At 36.6% G+C, this 24,306-nt stretch overlaps 1 protein-coding gene across 1 annotated transcript; it reads right to left on the bottom strand.

The window, feature by feature from the left end:
• Positions 1 to 5,391: 5,391 nt before the first annotated feature.
• LOC121423507 lies at positions 5,392 to 13,212 on the bottom strand. Its single transcript, XM_041618857.1, has 3 exons — positions 13,201 to 13,212; positions 7,046 to 8,592; positions 5,392 to 5,996 (listed from the first exon to the last, which is right to left on the bottom strand). The coding sequence occupies exons 1-3, from the start codon at positions 13,210 to 13,212 to the stop codon at positions 5,705 to 5,707; spliced, it is 1,851 nt and encodes a 616-aa protein (XP_041474791.1). The 3' UTR covers positions 5,392 to 5,704.
• Positions 13,213 to 24,306: the final 11,094 nt, after the last annotated feature.

Below are 24,306 nucleotides of genomic sequence, written 5' to 3'. Positions count from 1 at the left end.
ATTTCATGACATATTTGTGATCGGTGATTAAGTTTGAAAATCGTTGTATCGTACGCTTAATTGGCATGCTATTAGAGCAATTTGAGGGCTATTGTCAAATACCAATGACTTTCAGCACTTTTTACCTCGTTAGCTTAGCTGTGATGGAAATTATGTTTTAAAGGAATCCATGTGTAATCATCACATCAGAAATACTTTTTACAGTGAATGTCATAATGATAAAAACCACCTTGGTTGTCCCATGCGCAGCTAGACCTGCGTAAAAGGCTTATCTTGGCAGTGGGGTCTGCTTCATAAAACTTGTTTTGATAAGAAATTATCAATGATGTTTAAAAGCTACTGTAATCGTTCAATTTTATTGGCTGATACGTAAGTTTGTTATAGAAATTGTGCATTTGTCGTAATAGTAAGTCTTTATGAAACGAGAGGAGGTGCTACACCACAGGAGATGTTTCGGCAGTGTGAAATAAACCGGATATTGCGAGTGAAATGACTGAATGATCATCAACTCCCTCGTGTATTTTCACATAATGTACAAGTTTTACGGACCGTATATGCTGAAGTCCGTTTTTTCTTTACTATAGGCCCAGACCTGTGCGACTTTAAGAACGACTGGTGAACCTTTCTTACGCCTTATTAAATAATCACCAATGGTAAATACCATTTACCACGAGAAAGGATCACCGGTCGTTCTTAAAGTCACTCTTAACATTCGAACATCTTTATGAAACGGCCCCCTGGTCTAACTCTGGATTAAAGTTATGGGAATCCAAATATGTCAAGATTTTACATTTTTATGTTTCCTACCGTCACTTAGCACTTTCCTTACGGTTTAATGATAGGTTGCACTACGTATTTCAGTTGTCATTGTTCCCAGTTAGTTATAAATTTAGTGTCAAATGAGCTGACAATTGAACTTGCACTGTAAGAAATACCTGTCACATTGGCTATTCATAGTTGGAACATGGACTTACGACAAATTGAGACCTGGGTCCTGTCTTACAAAGAGTTACGATTGATCCAATCATTCGTAACTCTATGGACAACCATCAGCGTCATATTTTGTTTTTACAGGAAATTTGCACAATGCCCTTTGTAAACAAAGTGAAGCACAGTGAATTTTCAAGAAAACAATGACTGCATGAATATACATTCATATATAGCTGGAAAATATAATAGATGTTGACGTTGTTGGCCGTCCATAGTTGTGATTGATCGGATCAATCACAACTCTTTGTAAGACGGGACACAGAGGAGCGTTTCATGGATGGACTTGTCGGACGATTTATCCGACAAAGCCTATTTTGGAAGAGCCGTGGTGTCGTGGTTCTGACTCTCGCCTTGTAAACAGAGGGTCGTGTGTTCGAATCCCACCGCGGTCAAGCGTCCTTTGGCAAGGCGTTTCACACTTTGCCACTCTCGACCCAGGTGCTAAATTATGGGTACCCGGTAGGATGCGAAAGATATTGTATGTTTGATTTTGCCAGCGCCATAATGTGGCTGCGATGAATGCAAGGAATGCTCCCCAGGGAGTGGAAATTGTGCACTTTTCGTGCTTGATTGAAATGAATCCAATGACCGGGGTAATAATATGCTGTAACGCGCTTTGGGCCATTCTGGGAAAAGCGCTTTATAAAAAATTGACTATTATTTATCCGACAGATACCATAGAAACGCTGCCTCTCAGCCAATCAAAATCAAGGAAAGTTGTCACATCCGACAACTTTTCATACGAAAATGTTAATGAAACGCTCCCCGAATCTATATTAAACTTGAGGTCAGAATACGGGCCTATCTATAGTCAGCATCATATCAATATTGTTTCAGCTGGCTTCAAGATTTAGTCAGGTCTACATATTATATCCATTCCGGAAATAAGGTATACATGAATGAGTTCTAAAGCTTTTATCTGGAAGGATGACAAAACGGGGTTTCGGTAGAAAAATTCCCTAAATGTTCAATGATGTCATATCCAGGGGCCAACAAAGCATTGAACCTTGTTTTCCTTCCTGTACGTGACCTTAAATTTGGGTACTGTATCCGCTAATGAATTATTAAAGCCTGTCTTTGTTTTTTTAAATAATAGTCATTTTGAATGATTGTCGTCAAAAGCTTTTATTAGTAAGGAAGTTCATGATTCCATTGTTTGTTTTTATGAATGCATTATGTTGTAATGAAATTAAAAGATGACGAACCGTGGAAGAGGGAAATATAACATTAAACTATATGGCCGGTATTCTGATGTCGGGTTTAACTTAAACTCAGGTTTGAAGTTGTGGTTTAAGTATGGACAGCCAATTGTTACATAATCACTAACAGTAGAGATATCATACTTCAGCTCATTCGGCTCTCAAATCATTCATAATTGTGTAGGAAGTATAAATAGATGATTGTCTTCACCATCGATGAATCAGGAAAGAGCACAGTAAACATAAGAAACATACAAATTGAAAAAAATAATGTGATACTTTTGGCTTCCCATACTTAAACCACAACTTTAAACTTGAGTTAAACCCGACTTCAGAATACGGGCCTATGATTCGAATGTTCAAATCGGATTAAAATATAGTTGACTGTTATAAATGATAAGAAACCTCTCTCGATTGAAACCCTGTCAAACCCTTTGTTCCGTTGCATGCTGTAGGCCTACATAATTATACATGTACATGGTATCAGTACAACTCTAATATGGGAAGAAATTCCAACCCATATTTGATCCGTGTTGACTCTTGATAATTATGATGATTTTTTTTCGTAAAAAAAGTAACTGAATCATTATTCCGTCAGGGTGATGTTGTAGGTATATATCACGAAAATACCGATTTGCGAAGATTGTATACTGATATTTCAACCCATACCTGATTCTTGATAAATACGATGATTGGTTTTAATGCCTAAAACACAAAAATAACTTTAAAAAAAACAGGAATCCCATTGTTCAATGGTTGATTGTATACTAGGGCACCGTCTTACAAAGAGTTAAGATTGATCCAATCAATCGAAACTCTATGGAAATCCATCAGTGCCATATTTTTCTTAATTGCAAAATGTCCTTTGTAAGAAAGGGAGAACACATCGCATTGTCAAGAAATCAATGAATTAATGGCTATACATTCATATCTAGAAAATATTTTGAACAAACATACATTGAGTTGACTTTGTTGGCTTTCCAAAGTTTCGATTGATCGGATCAATCGCAACTCTTTGTAAGACAGGGCCCTGGTCAGCTAAGTGGAGCCGCGTCATAAAGCTTATTATACAGTATAATAACAATAAAGTCGCAGTCACAGTTTAAAGCTACTGGAATCGTTCGATGTGATTGACTAAAAATTACATTGTGATATAATAAGTCTCTATGAAACGGGACCCAAATCTTATATCGTATCTAACTTCCACAAAGCATAATCTTTTATTCAATCTGATAATGAATTCCCACTTTAGAAATCTGAAATTTTGATGTTGCCAAAAGTTAATACATGTTTTAACAGACTCGCGTGAGGAAGGAGACAAGAGATGGCGGGTGGAGATTTAAAAAAAAAGGTATTTGAAAAAATGAGTGAAAATAAAGAGATTTCAAAAGAAAAGATCTGGGGGCTATTTCATTAAACGTGCACACATGTAATAACAAAGTCCTTCAATGATTGACTGATAGAAAATTTGTTACAAATATTGTGAATTTGTTATTATAGCACATTTTATGAAATGGGACCCCAGTTCGAGACAATAATATTAATTCAAAATCATGTTATAAAGAATAATTACTCGTTTATTTCTGTCAGACAGAATATTTCAACAATCATTATCTCATAAACTTTTAAGACCTCTTCTATTTTTTATTATCTATCGAACGCTTTATCCGATGTCCAATATGAATGCAAATCGTTGTGAACATCGTCATTTTTTTAAAAATGTTAAAAGGCCACCGCATACCTCACGATTGGTCTGCGACCCGATTTGGGAATAAAACATTATGGAATTTGATGTGAACATTGCCAAAGAACATTGAAACATGGACATTCTTACTCTTCAGATTTCTTAATCATCGAACGAATATTCAAATCTGTGACTATGTTAGTACCCTTATAAATCTAGTCGTAATGACGTCATGTCAATCATTGGTTACGTTTTGAAACCAATTGGGCATTTACTCCAAAATAAAGGATTGCACTCATCAAAAATTGTTATATTAGTATTCTTACAGATATTTTGAATCTTAAATAAAATATACTTTTCATTCGCATTTTCAGAATATAAAGCTAAGCACCTGCTAGATGCGACATGTTGCAAAATCCGGTGGTTGACCAGTCGTAAGGTGTGCGGAGGCCTCTCTGAAGAACTTGAATGTACATATTTTGCCGTTTAACATTATGGACCCTGTGCCCATGCTTGTATAGGGTCCGTAGTATAAATGAGATCTCAAGATTTAATATCAAGTCATTTTACGAGAATACTTAGTATCTCAGACTATATGCTACCATTATAAAAGAAAACTCCAACAACGAGTTGGTTTGACTAAATTCAAGCATAAAAACTGACAATTCCATCAAAAACGGATGTTGGTCTCGATCAGAGGGTTATGGCATTGTAAGGTTTTGCTTGGTATCTCAAAAAAAAATTGATATGCGCGAAGCGGTAACAGTATTACATACAGTGGTGCTCGAAAGTTAGTGATCCCGCCAAAAAATTAGCATATTCAAAGTGTTCAACTTCTGCTTTGTTTTAGATATGTAATTGTGAAGTCAGATGATATATTACATTCAATTAAGTTAGTTTCTCGGGCCACGAGGTACATTGTCAGATTGTAGTGTTGTTGTCTACATTAAACACTCAGCATGAAAGAGTACACTTTGTGATGAGGTTCACTACTTTGGAGCACAACTGTACATCACATAAACTCATCTGTCTATGGTAAAAATCAAGGATTTTTTCAATCTCTTTTCATCAAATCTACTCTGATTTGAATTGATTTATTTATAATATTCAAAGAAGTGCGGCATTGATTCTGCGATATTTTCTATTATCTCATTGCACAATATTTCAAAAACTATGCAAAGCCTTAATATATTTGAATGTCGTAGTAATCGGACAATTTTTAATCTTTAATTCAATTCATATCAAGAGTAAGAACCTGCATAAAACCTTGAGAGGTTTTAAAGATAAAGTAATCAATTATGTTAACCAACGGATCGCCAGTCTTTGGAGGGAGATAATCTCTCATTAAGATGAATTTCATAGGATTATGTGATTATCATAACTTTAGAATTATACTCAAAATCGGAAATATCATTGATACTTGCACTCTAAGATTTTGTTTCATCAACCGAAAGCTTGGATTAACTGTGAATACACCAACCTGCCAACTTGGCAAAATCATTCTTGAGAAGTGAGCAATGCATGCCTGACATACAAAAAAAAACAAGTGAAAAATTAGTAAATAAAGAGACTTTAGTATGAGGAAATTATGATTTGTAAACAAATTTTCGGAATTTTGATTTAGCCGTGAACCAGAATAACCTGGTGGTTGATTCGCTGCCCGGAAAGCATTAGATGGCAGGTTCAAATACTACTGGTTCTATTTTTTTCTGATTTGTGATTTGCATTATAGATCGAGCATGCGGAGTAATGCCGATTTTTTTTACAAATTACGTGACAAATTATCTCGCAGAAGTGTTCTCTTAGATAACTATAACTATTTTTAAATGATTCATATTTCATTGAACCCGAGCAGACTGTTCCGTCTCGATTCCCGCGAATTTTTCTTCGTCCTCAGGTAGCGGCAATCACGAAGCTCGTCCCAACTGTAAACGTCCGATTTCTCATCGCTCTCTACATTGAGATCGACGGCTTGTTTCACCAGCCGCATTGACTCGTCACGGTTCCGATGGAGAAGACGGCCGCTGGGGTCGACAACGGGAAGGCGAACGTCGGACGGGAGGAGCTGCTGGTTGCGGTTGAGACCCGGGGCTTTGGACGAAGCTGATGCAGCAGTGATGAATCTGATCAAGGAGGGGGAAATAAAGAATTGTTTACGACATGATACAATAAACGTCAGATGCGATGTCGAGCATTGTCCCTCTTCCAGTGGAATCGACACTGTATTGAAAATTGGTTAGATTTTTAAATCGCAATTATGTTAATAAATTCCAAAACTAGGTGGGCATGAAATAGGTGCAGGGCGGTTAATTTTAGCGGAATAAATGCCCAACCCCTTCCCCTGTAGCGATATCGTAATTTTAGGGCATGATATATAATGATGACATTAAAATCATAGTCAGTCATTTAAAGTTTGATAATCAGCCAATTTGTAAGGTGATCATGTTAAAGGAAGTCTAGGGAGTCTTGCACTGACATGAAAATGTTATCCTTTAGATGAATGGCCATGACCATACACAACGGGGGCAACTTTTTATTTAAAATTTTCACAAAATTCACCAAAAGTGTGTACAAAATCATTCCATTTCTTTTCAGAGAATGCTAAAGCGCCCCATAATAAGCGTTATAGTGTGTTTGTTTGTTTTCCAAGGCAACGAGGACTGAATATTTTGGTGAATATATTCTTTCAAAAAGTTACACCATTTGTTTTAGGGGATCCTAAGCATTAATGTTGACTTTATAGGCCATAAATGGGTTCTCAAACCTTCTTACACTTGGGAGAATTGCTAACGTTGGGACGCTATTGAACATTTAAAACAGATGGTAAAAGACTGACTCACTCGGGCTTGGATAAAAATGTGACCAATATTGTTACTGCTTTGATTTAATTTGAATTTATTTTCAGGCAAATAAAATGAAATATATTACATGTCTTGGGTTGCCAAACAAGGTTTAGAGAAACACATACAAGTAGGCACCCCATACTGGACATTTTAATCAACTCTTTTAGTTGGCATGTTAGGAAACTGTCGATCAGAATACCAACATGACCGATGGATAGCCAGATTTCGACCAACTTCAAGTTACGATTTTGCTCAATTCGTGTTGGTAAAAGGTTTCAACCAACAGTGAGTAATAAACTTGATAAAAGTTATTGAAACATGATACGTACTTGATGATGTTTCCCGCTGTTTTCATGTCAATATGATTGTGCTGGTTCCGAACGGGATTGATGGGACATGTCTGTCGATGCTTGTTGTGCTGCTCACTTATCTTCCGCCTCGGATTCGACGACCGGTCCGGCGACGACGACATCTCGGATGAGCCCGTACAGCTGTCTCCGCTTATCGACGTCGTAGCCTCTCGAGAGCGTAAACGTGACCGCCTCCTCAATCGGGGCGACGCGGTCGACTGCAGGCTATCTGCGGTAGGGACGCTAATGACTATACCTTTCTCAGTTGCGTCGTCACCATTGATAACACATGTCGAAAGACTGCTGTCGAGCGACAATCTGATTGGACGTCGCGGCGACGTCGTCTTGATGTGATTGTTATTTTCACTGTCTTCATTTACTTTACACACTGACTGAGAGCGGTTGCTGGCATCATCGCCATTAATCGGGCATGTTGAAAGTCTGCTATCCATCGAAAACCTTAGCGGGCGTCGTGGAGACGTCGTTTTGACGTGATTTTTACCCAACTTGTCTGGATTTATTTTACACACTGGTAGAGACATATCTTTATTCGTACAGTTATTTTGTTCTTTATTATTTCCAAACGAATGCGACGTCGACTCACCAACCTGTGTTTTCTCATCGTGGTCATCCACGCTTCCAGGAGGTGGGGCTAATTCGATGTCCAACCCCAGATCGCTCATTCCTGAAAGCTCATCGTCGGGTACTTCCTTTATCTGTAAGAGCGGCGGAGACAGCGTTGTCCGAACTAACGAAGACCGCCTCACCATGAGGTCGCCAGGGCCACTTGTATCGAGGGATGAGCTCGGTCGATCATGAAAATCCGTCATTATTTTCTGGAAGAAAATTGATGAGGTCGGGAGTGGACGAGGAGATATTGGGTTAGCCGAGAAAGCATCAGCATTATCTAAAGATTCGTCCTTTAGTCCCGATGCATTTTCTTTTTTGTTTGAAAAATCCCCGACATCAACGTCAAAATTTGTGGCACTTTCTTGTGAGTCCGATCGAGTGATAGACGGCAATCTGCGTGGGAGTCGAGGACTCCGCGGCGTCGACTGTATCCTTGGACTTGCCAGACTGCTCTTCCAAGGCGTCGTACTGTCATTGGGTCCATTTCGAAGCGACGACTGCCAATTTCTCGGAGACGATGACGGAGACGACGATGGCGACGCTGTCTTGTTCCCGACGCCAACGCCCGTCTGGTGATGAATCTGTTCATGGTGTCCATTTCCGAACGGCTGAACAGAAGCAGGTTTGTATTTTCTTCCCGGTCGGATCGGCCTCGCTTTCGTATCACTTCGCGGCATAGCTGAAGACGTTTCTTCTGTCCATTCATCTGGCGTGTAATCGGGCAGCTCTGCTAAGGTAGGCAGACTTGGTATTACCTTCGTCTCCAACTTTGCATCCTCGCAGCACTCACCGTCCACAGGCCGCGCCCCCATGCTGCCGTCACAGGCATCGATGACCTCGGAGGCCGTAGGGTCAACAACAGAACCAACAGAAGAAGTCATGGCTACCGCTCCTCTCTATTATCCGAAGTGTTTGAAGAGCACGGTGTGGGATGGGTTAACTGTTGATTCAAATGTTTTCCCTGTCACAATATTTGTCTTTGCGCTAATGGCTACTTATCGCAGATTTCGATTCGTCTAGAGGGTTGACTTTCGATCTCATCAACTCTAGTTGTGTTTGTCCACTCCATGATTGACTGTTGGGGCTCTTTATTACACCTACAATGAGATACAAGACAGATGAAAAAGTTAATGCATTTCAAGTAACAAAAGTAAAGTAAGCATGGCTCAATCGAAAAAAATTAAAAAGAGCAGATTTTACAAACAAGTATTCATGCAACTTAATCAATCATGGAAAATCACCACCGCAAATTTAAAAAAAAAGTAAGATGAAAAAGAAATACAAAACAAAAGACTTCAATCCTTTCGTTGATATTTGTTCATTGTCTTTCCATTAAAAAAATTCCAAAATAAACAACAAATATAATAATGTGTTTATAAATATTACAAAACGATAAATAACTTATGTAGTGTGGTGGTATCGATTCAGTACACTGTTAGAAAATTTATCCTTAAAATAAAAGAAGTTCCTGCAGCAGAGTCTCAGGAACACCTCTAATATTACCAGAATGCGTAATCTTACAGGAAATTGGTATTCTGTGCATGGAGTCTTACAAATTTCCTTCAATAAAACACCCTTTTCCCCTTTTTAAACAGACCTGTTCTGTTAAATTGCAGAAAAAAAAAATCCTGTTTTATGAATATATATAAAGGATTGTTATTGCTTTTTGCAATTTTTTCTGTAAAATCACGTTTTTTAACAGTTTATCCAATTTTGAATGAGTGAATAAACAAACATGTACAAAGAAGTTTATCTGATATCTTGAATTGTAATTATGTATGGTATTTCAAAAGTGAACTTCTATCTCTATGCTTTTACCAAAGGTTAAAACGGTTGATGATAACAGAGATTGCCAAGCTTTAAAAGTGCAGGATTGTGCTTACTGTATATTTTCTTCAAGTCTGTATTTAGACACGAGGGTAGTGATATAGACCCCTTTTAATAATATCGATTTATTCCCTGTCAAGGGCATTTAAATTCCTGCTGTGATGTGGAAACATATATATCTCAACTAATAACGGGTTCATATCTCTAAGAGTGGATGGATGGGCATCGGCTGGTCATGGACTAGTCTAAATGTAAAGACCTCGATATAACGATTTCATTATTTGATTTATATATACGACACATCCTCATGTAGGTCATATATTCTATGAAATATATTATCGACATTTGTCTGACCATAATGATGATTAGTAACTAGCATGATTTGAACTGAATGAATTTAATAAGCATTATGAAAACACACATACACACAAAAATAATGATTGATAGAATTCCCTCTTTAATTCAAATACTTGTTTTCATTCATTTCATTCAGCAATTTAAGATATTTTTTCCTGTTTTTAATTTTCGGAATTAAGATTACATGTAATTATATGTCTTTATGAACAGTGTTTGTTGTTATGGTATAACATTTTGCAATGATCCATGCCTGTGTGTCTTGATATAAATCCAATGAATACTAGTGCAAAACAAAATAAAAAGTATATATAAGGATCCTCCCAGGATAGAAATGCAAATAGAATTACCAAACAATGACCTATGAGACAAAGAAAATTCACGAGTGGCATGAAGGGTCGAGTTTTTGTTCAGTATACACTATCATTTGCTAGCGAGCAAAATATTAAAAGTAAACATGCTTTTCACACTGCATTTCCTTACCCCCATACTATCCTTAACCCCGGAATATCCTTAACCACAAACTATTTTTTTTCGTTTCACTCTGTCTTTCTTAACCCCATACAATTTGTTTAGACGTTGTTAACGCCCAGCTCATGAATATTGAGGATTTTGGTGCCGCTTTCTTTAGCCCACTTTCGTTTCACACTGCATCTCTTAGCACCGCAATTGTGGTGCTAGCACCCGGCTAACCCTGCTTTTTTTTGCAGGGCCAGATAGTACCGTACTATTCACCGTGCTAGCCCACTTTGCTAAAGGGTAATGTGAAAACGAAGTGGGCTAAGCTTAACCCCTGGAAATTGGTAGGGCTAAGACCTACCACCCCCTCCCATTAGCCCCATCACTTTTCCAAGGTTAAGGAAAAACAGTGCAATGTGAAAACTGTACATCAGTTGTGTCATAGGGCAAGTTTTCATAGTTGAAACGGAATATTCGGACAAGTAGCAGAGGATATTCAAAATTCAATTAATGAGTTGATAAATAAATTCTTGATTTTTTTGTAGTCATGGTACGAATATCACAAAGATTTTTTTAAAGTCATCATCAAGACGGGATAAGGACACCTATATACCAGAAAAACGCGACCCGTTTCATCACCATTCATTCAGATTAAAATAACATTTTAGAGCTATTGAAATTAATCGATATGTTTGGCAGATAGGAAATTTTATATATGAAATACGCATCTGCTATGATAACAATTATTTATGTAACAGGTCTCTGGACATGCTGGGGACGGAGGGAACGGTTTTTATTGATTTTTTTTTCATTATGATGAAAGTTGATAGCATATTACCATCTCTAAAATATCTTTACTCTTTTTTTTCAACAAACAGATGACTGTGGTTGTCTATTACACCATATCTATATTCGGTTCAATTCATTTATTTTTCCACAATTCCACCAATTTTCGCAATTCAATGAAGACAATTGCGTCAAAATGGCACAATACCCCCAAAAAATGAAAGTCACAATGGATAAAATAGTGTATGCAACCTTAACAGAATATTAAAAAGTGGGGGACAAACAAAGGACCGGACAAAAACACCTTGATGCATCTTCACTAATCAGCCAAACGTCCGAATTCCAAACTCGAGTCGAGTTGGCCTATATGATATCCAGGGTTTACTTCGAAGTGAATTTACCTGCTTAATCGTTCTACGTCTTTGCAAGATGACCATCCATGGTCAGTGTTTATTGTTGGAATACCACTCAGTCTGGGAACATGCAAACGAAACTGTACTCATGTATACTCGCATGGCGTCACAATCTTCGGAATAGGAAGTGCAGGCGTTGCGAGCAAGCGGAGCTTATCCTCCTTCCCGAACCTGCCTCTTCAACAAGAAAAAAAATACACTCTATCCTTTGCCGCAGCTAATTTCTTTTTTTTTCAATGAGAAATACTCATTGGTGAAATTCTGAAATGACGAGTGTTTGCAAGGGGAAGCCAATGAAGTAACCACTATATGAGCTTCGTAATTACCCCCTTCTTCAATCGTGTGCATAGTAAAAGAGCGTGGTAGGAAACGAGCAACCAAAACTATTGTGTTTCGAATCACTTCCTATGAATAACCGAAGAATGATGATTATCATGATAATGAAAGGGATATATTTTTGGAATAAATTCGTTAAAATTAAGCGATTGTGGGCATTAAAGGCAAAATGTATGTCTCGTGTCATTTAATCAATCCGTCATTTTACATTTAGTTTCTTCCTCTTCTCTTTCCTTCCCGATGTTCTTCATCTTCCCCTTTTTACCTCTTCCTCTTCCTCCTTACTTTTCTTCTTATTATTCTTCTTGCTCTTTTTTTTTCTTCTTCTTCTTCTTCTCCTTCTTTTTCTTCTCCTTCCCCTTTTCCCATCCTCCTCTTCTTCGCCTTATTTATTTTCTTCTCCTAATATGGCAAAAGTTGATTATGCCGAATGAAATAATGATGATAATGATGATGATGACGATGATGATGATGACTGATGAAGATGACATTAATTCTAGAAATTAATTCTTATTATAAAAAACAATAACAATATTAGTACTAATAAAATAACCTTTTCTTCGTGTCGCCTCACTTCCATTTTTTATCTTCCTGTCATTATTATTAGATTATTTTTCAAGTGATGAATTATCAAAGTCGACATGTAAAAGTACTGAAATATAAAAAAAAAACTGTTAGAATCGATCCTATTTACGGGATCATGGGGAGAGCGGTCTTCTCCCATAGATGTGAAAGCTTCGAATGCTCATCTAACAACATTCCGTACTCACTCAAATTACTTACCTTTTGGGGAAATGAATCATATCCCAGTTTTGTTGATCTTATACATACATACATGATGTTCCATTACTTTATCCTCTTTTATATTTCCTAATAGATGTTACAGCTAAGAAACACATCTTAATCCACGGGCCCACATTTGGCGTCATTAAAAGATAGATAGCATCATTATCCTATAGTCGTCTGAGTAGCGTTTAGGTCCGAGGAGTAACGAAGTGCTGGACCCAAAAGAAATATTCCCAGAAGTCTGTAGCTATTTTAAGCTATTTTCTACACGTCTATTATGTCAAATTTACAGAAAAGTGTGCACTTATTGTGATGACATTATGGCTAGATAAACACCAGGAGGATCGTCGTTAAAAGACTTCAACTGCAAAATTCGATACGCCCGAATAGGTATAGAGCGTCCAGGTAAAAGAGAGATTGTTCGCCAGTCCGTCGTTTTACACTCCAAAAGCATTATACCACAGTGGTAAATGGGGGTAAGCCTGGATCTTCTTTGGAAAATCTCCGAAAATCAATAGAAGGTTTTCCTTTTTCTCGGCCTACCTTTGACGACATAATCGATTTCCAACCTTTTCAGTGGGCAAGACGCGCCTTCGCGTATTGTCATGATTATTGAGTAATAGCCCTGACTCCGTGGTTTTAGTATTATTATGATCACGAAGATAATCGTGTCAAATCAATTTAATTGTTTTTTTTTCAGACGTCATCATCAAGGCCAACTTGTCGGTAGCATTTTGATGTAAAATCCTGAGTATACTCATTTATTACAAACCATTTTTTCAACTTGGCATCGATGATTCGATGATTTTGCTCTTGTAAATATTTTTTTGCTGTTAATAACTTTGATATTTCGCTGTCTCTCCCTTTTATTTGAAAGATAGGTAAACAAACAGTACGATTATATTATAATTACGGGGAAAGACAGTCTCTAAAAATTATACAGCAAAAAGTGACTTTTTTATTGAAACTCTTTTGAAAAGGGTAGTCTCTTAGTTTAGTATGAGCAAGCTGGTAACATATGAAAACATATGTTGTAGATATTATTGCGTATGTACTTTGTAACTAGTTTATAGGTACTATTATTCTTTCTTGTCTAGCATACATTTTACACTCCTCCGAACATATAAACACTTGATTTCAACGAAAATAGACGTGACATCAGACTGAATTGAATTGGTTACATAATAGGCATTTATCGATTATCTTATTCTTTTCATGCATATTCATGATGATGATTGTGGTTGCGTCATCGTCAAGTGATTATGACAATTTCCTCACGAAATAATGTTTACAACCTGCGCCTTACATGCTTGTGATGATGATGATGATGATTTTAACCTGCGCGTTTCCCTGACTACCATAATCATGAATGCATCCATTATTTCAATATCTTTTCACTGTGAGTTTTGTATCCCTGACGATGACGTGATTTTGCATCGAAAATTTGGAGAGTACATGGAAATCAATTCACCTTTTCTAATCAATTTTCGGCGTTTTGATTGATTGATTGATCGATTGATTGATTGATTGATTGATTGATTGATTGATTGATTGACTGATTTGGGGGTAGAACATAAGCATATACTTGAGGGACTGGGTTATCGAAAAGATTGATTGTTTGATTTTTATTTTTTTATTCATGTATTAATACTTATTTATTTACAACCCTTACTTTGACAGAATTTGTCATGTTACCTATTTGAAAAAGAAGATTTGTCAAATAATAATTGTTCCGCACAGACTGCTTTCAATAGCAAAACATGTACCTAAAGGGAAATAGAAACGGCAAAAAAAACACAGTTAAATCAAAGAACCATTAAGGAGCTTCGTGTTTTTTCCTGGTACACTGTAAAAACTGTGGTGTTAAAACTGACATCAGTTGGTGTTAATAGAGGACCACACCCTGAGGTGTTAAAATTACACCCTAAATATTGAACATAACACCAAAGAATGTAAATGTAACGACCAAAGGTGTTTTAATAACACATATTGGTGTTAAAATAACACTGTCAAATTAACATCGGTGTAAAATGACTGGTGTGTACATGGGTTAACACCACAGTTTTTGCTGTGCTATATTTTGTTTTGTTTTGTTTTTTAATCAAGTGCTACGTATATGGAAAACAATACATATTGACCTAGGACAGCTGTGCCTATGATTTTTTGGTATACAAACTATATATATGTTTGTCAAATCGTTTGTAAAAATTAATGTACCATAATAATGGTGCACTGCAAAAACTTTGGTGTTGATTTTACACCAGCTCGGAATCTATTATGTCCACACCAAACAACACCAGTTTCGTTATGGACTAACACCAGATAGGTGTTTGTACTTCACCAATTAGTATTAAAACAGCATCGGGTTTAATCCAAATTGGTGTTGTTTCAATACTTCTCTGGTGTGGACATAGATTCCGGGCTGGTGTTAAATCAATACCGGAGTTTTGCAGTGTGGGGTGTTCAATCTTTTCATTGTGAGTCTGTACATGAAAAAAAAAGAAAACTGTGATCACCAATATGCAGATTTACATGTATCCGACTATACAGGCAGATTCATGTGAATATTGTATGTACTAAGATTTTTTATATAGGCCTACATGTAATTATTTCTGAACGGATGACAGCTTAATCAGCCTACAATATTCATCTTTTAAGCAGAAGACATCAGAATTTAAGACTGCATTTTAAGATTTAAGCATTTTGTTTAACAATTAAACTATCCCTGATCGGTTCATAGTGAACCGGGTTGTATAAAGCTTTTTTTATTGTGTATGTACCGAAGCTATTATTGATTTTCACACCTGTCAAGTCAAAAGAGGTGTAAACCAATTATCCCATTGACGATTTGGAGAGAAGTTGATGTATACAGGTGTATTTATAATTGGAATGAAAATAACAATGAAAGTCACCACTCTTCTTCGTAATGTAACAATGGGTGGGTGCAGTCTTAAGCCTTTATGTGTATCTTATTTTCAATCTTCATTTTCCTCCTCCTCCTCTCCTTCTATTACTTCTTCTCCTTTTTCTTCTTCTACTTCTTCTTCTTCATCATCCTCTTCTTCAATCTTCGTCTCTTCTCCTTCTCATTCTTCTTCTTCTTGTTCTTCTTCTTCGTCGTCGTCTTCGTCGTCGTCTTCTTCGTCGTCGTCTTCTTCTTCTTTCCCCTCTTCCCCTTCTCCTTCTTCTGTAGTATAGCATTTAATGCCCTAGTTGCGTTCTGTTCGAATTACACCTTCACACTTCTTGACGTTTGTACATGCTTAATCGATCAATATGTTACTTTCTAAAGTTTTTTTTCATTGTTTTTTTATATCTTTTAGGATTGTGTAATATGATTATCGGTTGGTTGTAATTTTTTGCTTATATTTCATCTTTATATTGTACTTTGCCTTTGTTTTACTGTTCACTTGATTTTTCAGTCTTTGGACTGTTTTGCCAGTTTTCTTGATTGAATAAAAATACCTTACTCCTACTACAGCATTACTACTACTACTACTACTACTATTACTACTACTTCTACTACTACTACTTCATCTTCTTCCCCTTCTTCTTCTTAGTCTTATTCTTCTTCCCCTTCTATCATTCTCCGTGACGTCATATTTTTTAATTAAAATCTAGCAGCATTGTTACACAGGAACATACTGTAGTACTAAAATCCTTCCACCTTTCCCATTTTCTCAAAACAACATAAAGTTGTCAGATCGATATACTCTCGTGCTCATAGGTTTGGCCCAACTAACAAGTAATTTTAATTGTGAAGAAAGAAAGAAAGAAAGAAAGAAAGAAAGAAAAGATAACAGGCACTTTTTAAATACAATTGTATGAATTACATTGTTTGAATCTAATAATTGTATTCTATTTTATAATTATTTATATCATTTTGTCTAATAAATATTTTCAAATTATTTCATAAAATGGTAATAAACTGTACCCTTCTTCAAAATTTTGTCAGAACTAAAGTAAAGTATCTATATTACATATACTAACTAATAAGAGGCAGATAATTTTTTATCCTTTAAGTGTGTTTTGATTCTGTATAAATCAGGCTATTGTTTTGAATAACTTTAATATGCACAACATAAAAAAGAAAGATTCCTCTAAATGCTCTTTTTGTAACACTGAACCGGAAACTTTTATTCATGTATTCATTGGGTGTAACGTACCGATTTGGGATAAAACATTGTATGCCAGCAACAAAATCCATAAGATCATGAATGTTTCAAATTTTCAAAAGATGTTGAGATATTCTCAGTAGAGATAAATTTTTTCCTTGTAGTGTTTACTATTATATATATTCCTTACATTAAATTAGTATATTTATGAATGTCCATTTCAGAAAAAAGAATTGCAGATGTTCAAGGTTTTAGAGACATATCTGAACATCAATAACGAAGCCGGTATACAGAGTGGCAAAAGGGGAGGGGAAATTAATGCAACATTTTAGTAAACGGAGGTTTGATTTGTTATTTGAAACTGAAGGTTGATGTAACATATCTTTATTTCGCCATTGCTTGCTGCTTCACTTCATTGTTTTGTTGTCGTTGTTTTTTTATTTATTCTTGCCTTTGTATCTTTTCTGTTTTTTGTGACTGATTTGTAACTCTTTTCTCTAAATCAATAAAAACGGGGATAAAGTTTTGTTTAGTCTCATCGACTTCAGTGGATTATAAGAGGGAAACTAGTTTCTCTTAGAACGCGTAGAAGTCTGTTTAAAAACGCTTGCGCAATACAAATACCTTTTTCCTTAGTATTTTATCTTTTTCCAATTTCTCCTTCTTTTCTTTGGGTCGTGTTTACTACTTTGTGTAAAGGCGGCGCCACGGTAGACTGATAGGAGGCAATTAAGAATGCCAAACGATTACGTCATTATGTTATTTCATTTGAAAAGCAGGAGAAATAGGACCCCTCTCCCCTCCTTAACATTGAAAATTCACAGGGACCCTCCCCTTTTATCCTTGAAAATTCATAGCCCCCTCCCCCACCCCTGTATCGTCGTTGCTGACTGTTTAGAAACCAAGGGAAAGGACTTGTCGGACTTTCTATCGGACAAGTCATATTTACCCGTCAGCTATACAGTTATAATAACCATGGTAACAGTCTCCTTAGCCAATCAATATCATGGAAAGTTGCCAGATCCGACAATTTGACAGAAATCAGTGTTGATTAAATACTCCAGAGATAATAATTATCAGATCACCTCTAATGATTAGCCTAAAGTGAAATTCATGGGGGAGGGGTAATCAAAATACAGACTTTCATAACTGTATGATGAATATTTCCTCCGGGCTTGTTAATGATTCAACATATGCAGTAGGTCTTTCTTTCGAAGTGGTTCCAAGTAGTGAGATGTTAAGATGTTAGTCTAGTGATAGAGCGGGAACCATAGAAATCCCATCAGTTTCATAGAAACGTTTTTGTTGAAGGAATGAAAGGGGGGATATTGAGAGCAGTGACGTACAGATGGGGTCTTTCGGTGCTTGCCCCTACCCCCAAATTTTCACGACCAAGAAAAAACAAGGAAACGAAAAGAAAAGCAAAGAGAGAAGAGTGAAAATGATATTATTTTCTGAAGACTTTGTAAAAATCTGTAAAAAAATGATTTTTGTAATAAAATGTCGACATCTTTGCCCGCTCGCTCCGTTTCACTTGCAACTTTTCATAAATTTTTCCCAATTCGGCATACTTCTGGCCCCCTCAAAACTTTCGGCCCATTGTGCCACCGATTGAGAGAGATGGAGAAAGGGTTACCTTTTTTTATATGAGAGGTAGGCCTACATGTACCTATGGAAGAGTTTCGTATGAACTGATATTCCTTTAATATCTACTTATTGATATTAATTCTTGGCTGGAATCCAGGTCTTGAAATCGAAAGTCGACGGGTCTCCGAGGGTGCCAGAATGGGGGTTCCCAAATTCAGAATGAAGACTAGATAGGAAATTATCTCTCCATTCACAGACTTACGACAATGTGAAGATATAGTATGTTTTTGTTTGTTCCTGCCAAGGGTCGTTTTGATGCCAAAGCTCTCTCACTTCCCTTCTTTCTTTTCCAAATTCTTCCTTCCACATCCTTTCTATCCCTCCTTCGTTTTCTGTATCTCTTTCTTTATCTTATTTTCCCCCTTTCAAATTCTCACCCCTTCTTCCTTTTTGATCCCCTAATTTGCCCCCATTTCCAATCTCTCTTTCATTTTCCTTCTATATCCCTCACCTTTCTTTCATTTCCTATCCCCCATCTCTCTCTCTTTTTCTTTCCCTTTCTACTCCCCAATCCCCCCCCCCCCCCCCACACACACACACACACACACACACACACCCTACTAGCATAAAGAGAGAGACGCTTGGGGAGTCATGAGCATCCAAAAGTTTCATGACTACATAAAAAAGGATTCAAAAAATTAAACAAAAAGGGGTATGACAAATTATTTTCTGAATATTATGTCAAAATCCATCGCAAAATTAGATGTTCATTTTTTTAGAGTTGAAAATTGTTGCTCGCTTGCTTCACTCGCTCAGGACTTTTAAGTAATTTTGCCACACATACAACATCGCGCACCCTCAATTTTGGGGCTCATCACGCCACTTCCACGCCCCTAAAGACCCCCAAACCGCTACACTTCCAGCAGAGTTCCATCACTCGTCTTGCATTCATCCACGAGAACAGGCATAGAACTTCTACTTTTCCCCATGAATGCAACTTGTATACTTCGACACACATTTTATAGCCAAAATGACCCTTTATAAACATTATCCTTGTCCTTAAAACACCAATATTGGAATGAATAAATAAGACATTATGGTGTGCATTTGCATTTATTTTTTTCAGTTTTGAAAATAAATAATCACATGGCAAGTTGAAATGAATCAAGAAAATTACAAGTAGAGTTGTTTACTGATCAAATTATAATCATGAGAGAAGTGAAAAAATAAAATAAAAGCATTAATGTATGATCAAATCAAACATAAAAACATAATTAAAAGTAGACCAACTTTTTTCACAATGATGAGTAAACATATACTTTGTGTACATAAATAATATGTCTGTAATAAATGCCCATTTTTTGCCAAGACCTAAACTGTGTATTAAGAGGTGGGCGAAAATCCATATTAATTTTATCACGCAAGTTAAGTCATTCTTATATTAATAATGACAATATTTTTTCAAATCAATACATCGGGATGTATTCAAAAGCTTTACAGACATATTTTTACCCAATCCATTGGTTTCTGGCTTGCCAGACACAAAGTACATAAATGCACATTCTCCGCTCCCTGGGAGCATTCCAGCAAAATTTTCCGAGTTCAAATAGTAGGCATACTAAATTGGCCCGCTGAGTATCCAGTTTCACGCCTGGGTGGAAAGTGTCAAAGTGTAGATTGACATCTCACCAAAGGATAAAGGATGTTGTTGCAAATGTGGGATTTAAAGGGGGAGTGAACTGTGTGTTGTCTCATCGACTTTGCGTTATAAATACATAGTCTTCAAATAGAAGTTTTCAGATATCGACTAATACTTCATAGAATATATTGACCTATCATTATATTTGTATAGAGAAATTAAAATGCTTTGAGAGGAAAAGTAATTTTTTCTACTTGGTAACATAATTATCGCGGTATAAATGTATTGAGTAGTTAATTATGTAGCATGTCCTCATTCAAGTGGGTCTATATTACGAGACTACACTAGCATTACGGGTCAAGAAACTGGCCAGGTATGAGGAGTTGAGGACTCAAGATGGCGCTATTGGTTCGTATCTGCTTTAAACACACGACCCTCTAATCAGAAGACAAGGGACGGATCAACTACACCAAGAAGCTCCAACGATTGCGAGAGGGGGATGGGGTTCACAAAGCTCAGAATAGACTACAAATGGATAACTATGGCAGGCCAACTTATGCCATAATCTGCTCTCAATCAGTCATACAATAATGTATACACCCAATAAAATTATAGATAATTCTTGATAGTCTTTACAATAACATTCATACCACAATGTTTGCAAAGAAACTCAATGTGCATTGTATACTTCCAAGCATTCTTGTTCTTTCATACTTTTTTTTTAAAACAAAATTCAACAATCATATTTCTGATTGTTTAATGAAAAGTTTGGACTATCGGGACTCTCTCCATGCACACTTTCATATGGAAGGGGAATAATTGTATGCTAGAGCTCCATAGAGTTTATTTCCTCTGTAAGTGCTTCAATAAAAAAATACAGAATTTTTATCTATCAATTTCATTGCTTTCCAAGGGTGACCAAACGCCTAATTATGCTGTAACCCACAGTCCAGACACCACTCATGTATATAAGGGTGGCCTTCCACAGGTATAAGCTACAGTACACAAGTGTTCAACTTGTAAACAAAACATAATCTTGATTTTTTTTAATCTCATGAAAATACAGTTGAGCATTTCATGAAAAAAATAATGAAAAAAATGATGAAAATAAATATTTTATTATTTGAAATAGACATAGAATGAAATACTCTGAAAATTTGCTTTGCCCAATTGATCGTGGACCCAGCAGCCGCTTTGCAGCGCCAGATCGACGAGGCTCTATCCCTTTATTTCTTGAACGCCAAGCAGGGTAGCAGCTACTCCCATCTTTTAACGTCTTATGCTCTGACGCAGCCGGGGTTTGAACCCTCAACCTCCCGGTTGTGAGACGGATGCTCTACCAACTGAACCACCACACCATGTCATGTAACAAATAGCATGTGATTTTCACTGACAAGTGCGATAAGCTATCAATGTCCATACATCTGATTAGATCAAGGGCCCTGTCTTACAAAGAGTTGTGATTGATTCAATCAATCACAACTATGGAAAGCCAGCAAAAACAACATATTGAATGCATGTGTGTTCCAAAAACAATTCTAGTTATGAATTTATATCCATAAATTTATTGATTTCTTGACAATTTGGTGTGTTCTCCTTTGTTTAAAAAGGACATTGTGCATATGTTTTGTAGAAACAATTATGACACTGATGGATTTCCATACAGTTACGATTGATGGGATCAATCATAACTCTTTGTAAGATGGGGCCAGTAGATCAGAGCTTAAGATTGTCAGTGAAAGTCAATGACCAATTGTTGCAGCAAGGAGTCCACAACATTTGGAAGTGTTTCATGAAGCAAACAGAGAGTGATTTCACTGACTAATTTGTTACGAGCCAATCAGAGGCAAGGATTTTAGTAGCTTATCACGGTTGTCAGTGAAAATCACTGACCAATTTGTTTCATGAAATGCTCTCCTGGGCCCCGTCTTACAGAGAGTTACAACTGATCTGATCAATCAAATCGTAACTCTATGGACATCCATCAGTCGTATAATTTTTTTCTATGAAAAAAGTGCACAATGTCCTTCGTATGCAAAGAGAAGCGCAGTAAATTTTCAAAAAAAACATTGAATGCATGAATATACATCATAGCTAGAAAATATTATGAACAAACATGCATAATAGATGTTGACGTTGCTGGCCGTCCATAGTTGTGATCGATCGGATCAATCATAACTCTTTGTAAGACGTGGCCCTCATCGCACAAGTGAACAGCAATATACCTGTGTGATTCCCCCAGGAATATCTCTGATTTCTTTCCATTGCACTTTTAATCTCTAGTAATTTTTTGTTTCCATGATTCTCTTTACAAGGCTCTTTGAAAGCCTTTTACATATAATCACTATCTTATAATAAATCAATCAGCCACTAGGAAGTCAATGAATGCCCCTACCTTCTTAAACAAAACAAGATGGTAATACAACAAACTAATCGCTTTCTTTCCTTTTCACACCTTTCTCAGTGATACATATACATATATACAGTTGACATCTTTAAAATGCATAGTCAAAATTGATTTTACACACAAATGTGCATTACTATGTTTGCAATTTTCATGCATAAGTCAAGCTTAATAATGAGTAAATGATCACATAATCGTGAAAAAAGGTTGAAGCCTACTATGAAAGATCATTTGCTTTGCATACAATTCATTGTAGCTGACTTATGGTTCTGGAACCATCCATTCATCTCACATCGAATGAAGAATATCTTTTACTTTTTTAATGAGCAAATATTGTAAAGCTGAAGTATGAATGTGCCAAAATAAAACTAGAATTATCACTGAATACTTCTGCCTTAAAATCAAATGGACTTATGTTGGTAAAAATGGCAGCACTGTGATATGCCATTGCCTTGCAATTGGCAACTCAATTTTGTACGCACTAAAATACAATAAAATACATGAAACTACATGCACCATGGTAATGCAGTTGGTCAAGTCTCGTGAGCACTGGGTGAAAACTGAGGAAGTAGTTTGAGACACAAGATTTGCAATGGATGGAACAATCAACTGCCTAACCATTGACGAGTTCCCATACCCCTTCAAACTTTGCTTAGCGGGGGGGGTACAAATACACATTCAATAGTGCATTTCTTGGCCTCAAGATGACACACAAACCAGGTGCAATTAATGGGGAGAAAAAATATATCAATACTTCTTCCTTTTACAACCCTTTGCCTTGCACCCTAGGGTCTGGTGCATTAAACTTTCGCCATTGAAAAAAATGTGGCAAATAAACAACAAGTGGAATGCCTCTGGCCGTCTCACCTGCATCACGCGGTTCAATATAGCAGCAGTGCTGACTTTGAATACTACTCTAACTCGCACAAGATGTTCAGTGATACATGGTTACTCTTATGTCCACTTTTTATGAACTAGACCAATAAACTTACAGAGATATGATGGTTATTCAACAAAAAACCCAACATGGCCAAAGTTCATTGACCTTACATGACCTTTGACCTTGATCATGTGACCTGAAACTCGCACAGGATGTTCAGTGATACTTGATTACTCTTATGTACAAGTTTCATGAATGAGATCCATAAACTTTCAAAGTTATGATGGTAATTCAACAGATACACCCAATTCGGCCAAAGTTCATTGACTTTTGACCTTGGTCATGTGACCTGAAACGCGCACAGGATGTTCAGTGATACTTAATTACTCTAATGTCCAAGTTTAATGAACTAGACCAATAAACTTTCAAAGTTATGATGGTAATTCAACAGATACCCCCGATTCGGCCAAAGTTCATTGACCCTAAATGACCTTTGACCTTAATCATGAGACCTGAAACTTGCACAAAATGTTCAGCGATGCTTGATTACTATTATGTCCAAGTTTCATGAATCAGATCCATAAACTTTCAAAGTTATGATGGGAATTCAACAGATATCCCCAATTAGGCCAAAGTTCATTGACCCTAAATGACCTTTGACCTTGGTCATGTGACGTGAAACTCATGCAGGATGTTCAGTGATACTTTATTAACCTTATGTCCAAGTTTCATGAACTAGGTCCATATATTTTCTAAGTTATGATGACATTTCAAAAACTTAACCTCAGGTTAAGATTTCGATGCTGATTCCTCCAACATGGTCTAAGTTCATTGACCCTAAATGACCTTTGACCTTGGTCATGTGACATGAAACTCTAATAGGATTTTCAGTAATACTTGATTAACCTTATGGCCAAGTTTTATTAACTAGGTCCATATACTTTCTAAGTTATGACGTCATTTCAAAAACTTAACCTCAGGTTAAGATTTGATGTTGACGCCGTCGGAAAAGCGGCGCCTATAG

The sequence above is a fragment of the Lytechinus variegatus genome, chromosome 11 (assembly GCF_018143015.1).
Source record: "Lytechinus variegatus isolate NC3 chromosome 11, Lvar_3.0, whole genome shotgun sequence".
Lineage (NCBI taxonomy): Eukaryota > Metazoa > Echinodermata > Echinoidea > Temnopleuroida > Toxopneustidae > Lytechinus > Lytechinus variegatus.
Note: the sequence above shows the minus strand (reverse complement) of the source record. Positions and strands in the feature narration are given on the sequence as shown.

What these genes read in the sequence shown, in the direction of transcription:
- LOC121423507 (XM_041618857.1), bottom strand. An exon ending in ACAGCGGGAAACATCATCAA is followed by an intron (nt 5,997 to 7,045) that starts GTACGTATCATG and finishes CTCCTTGATCAG; the next exon opens with ATTCATCACTGCTGCATCAG.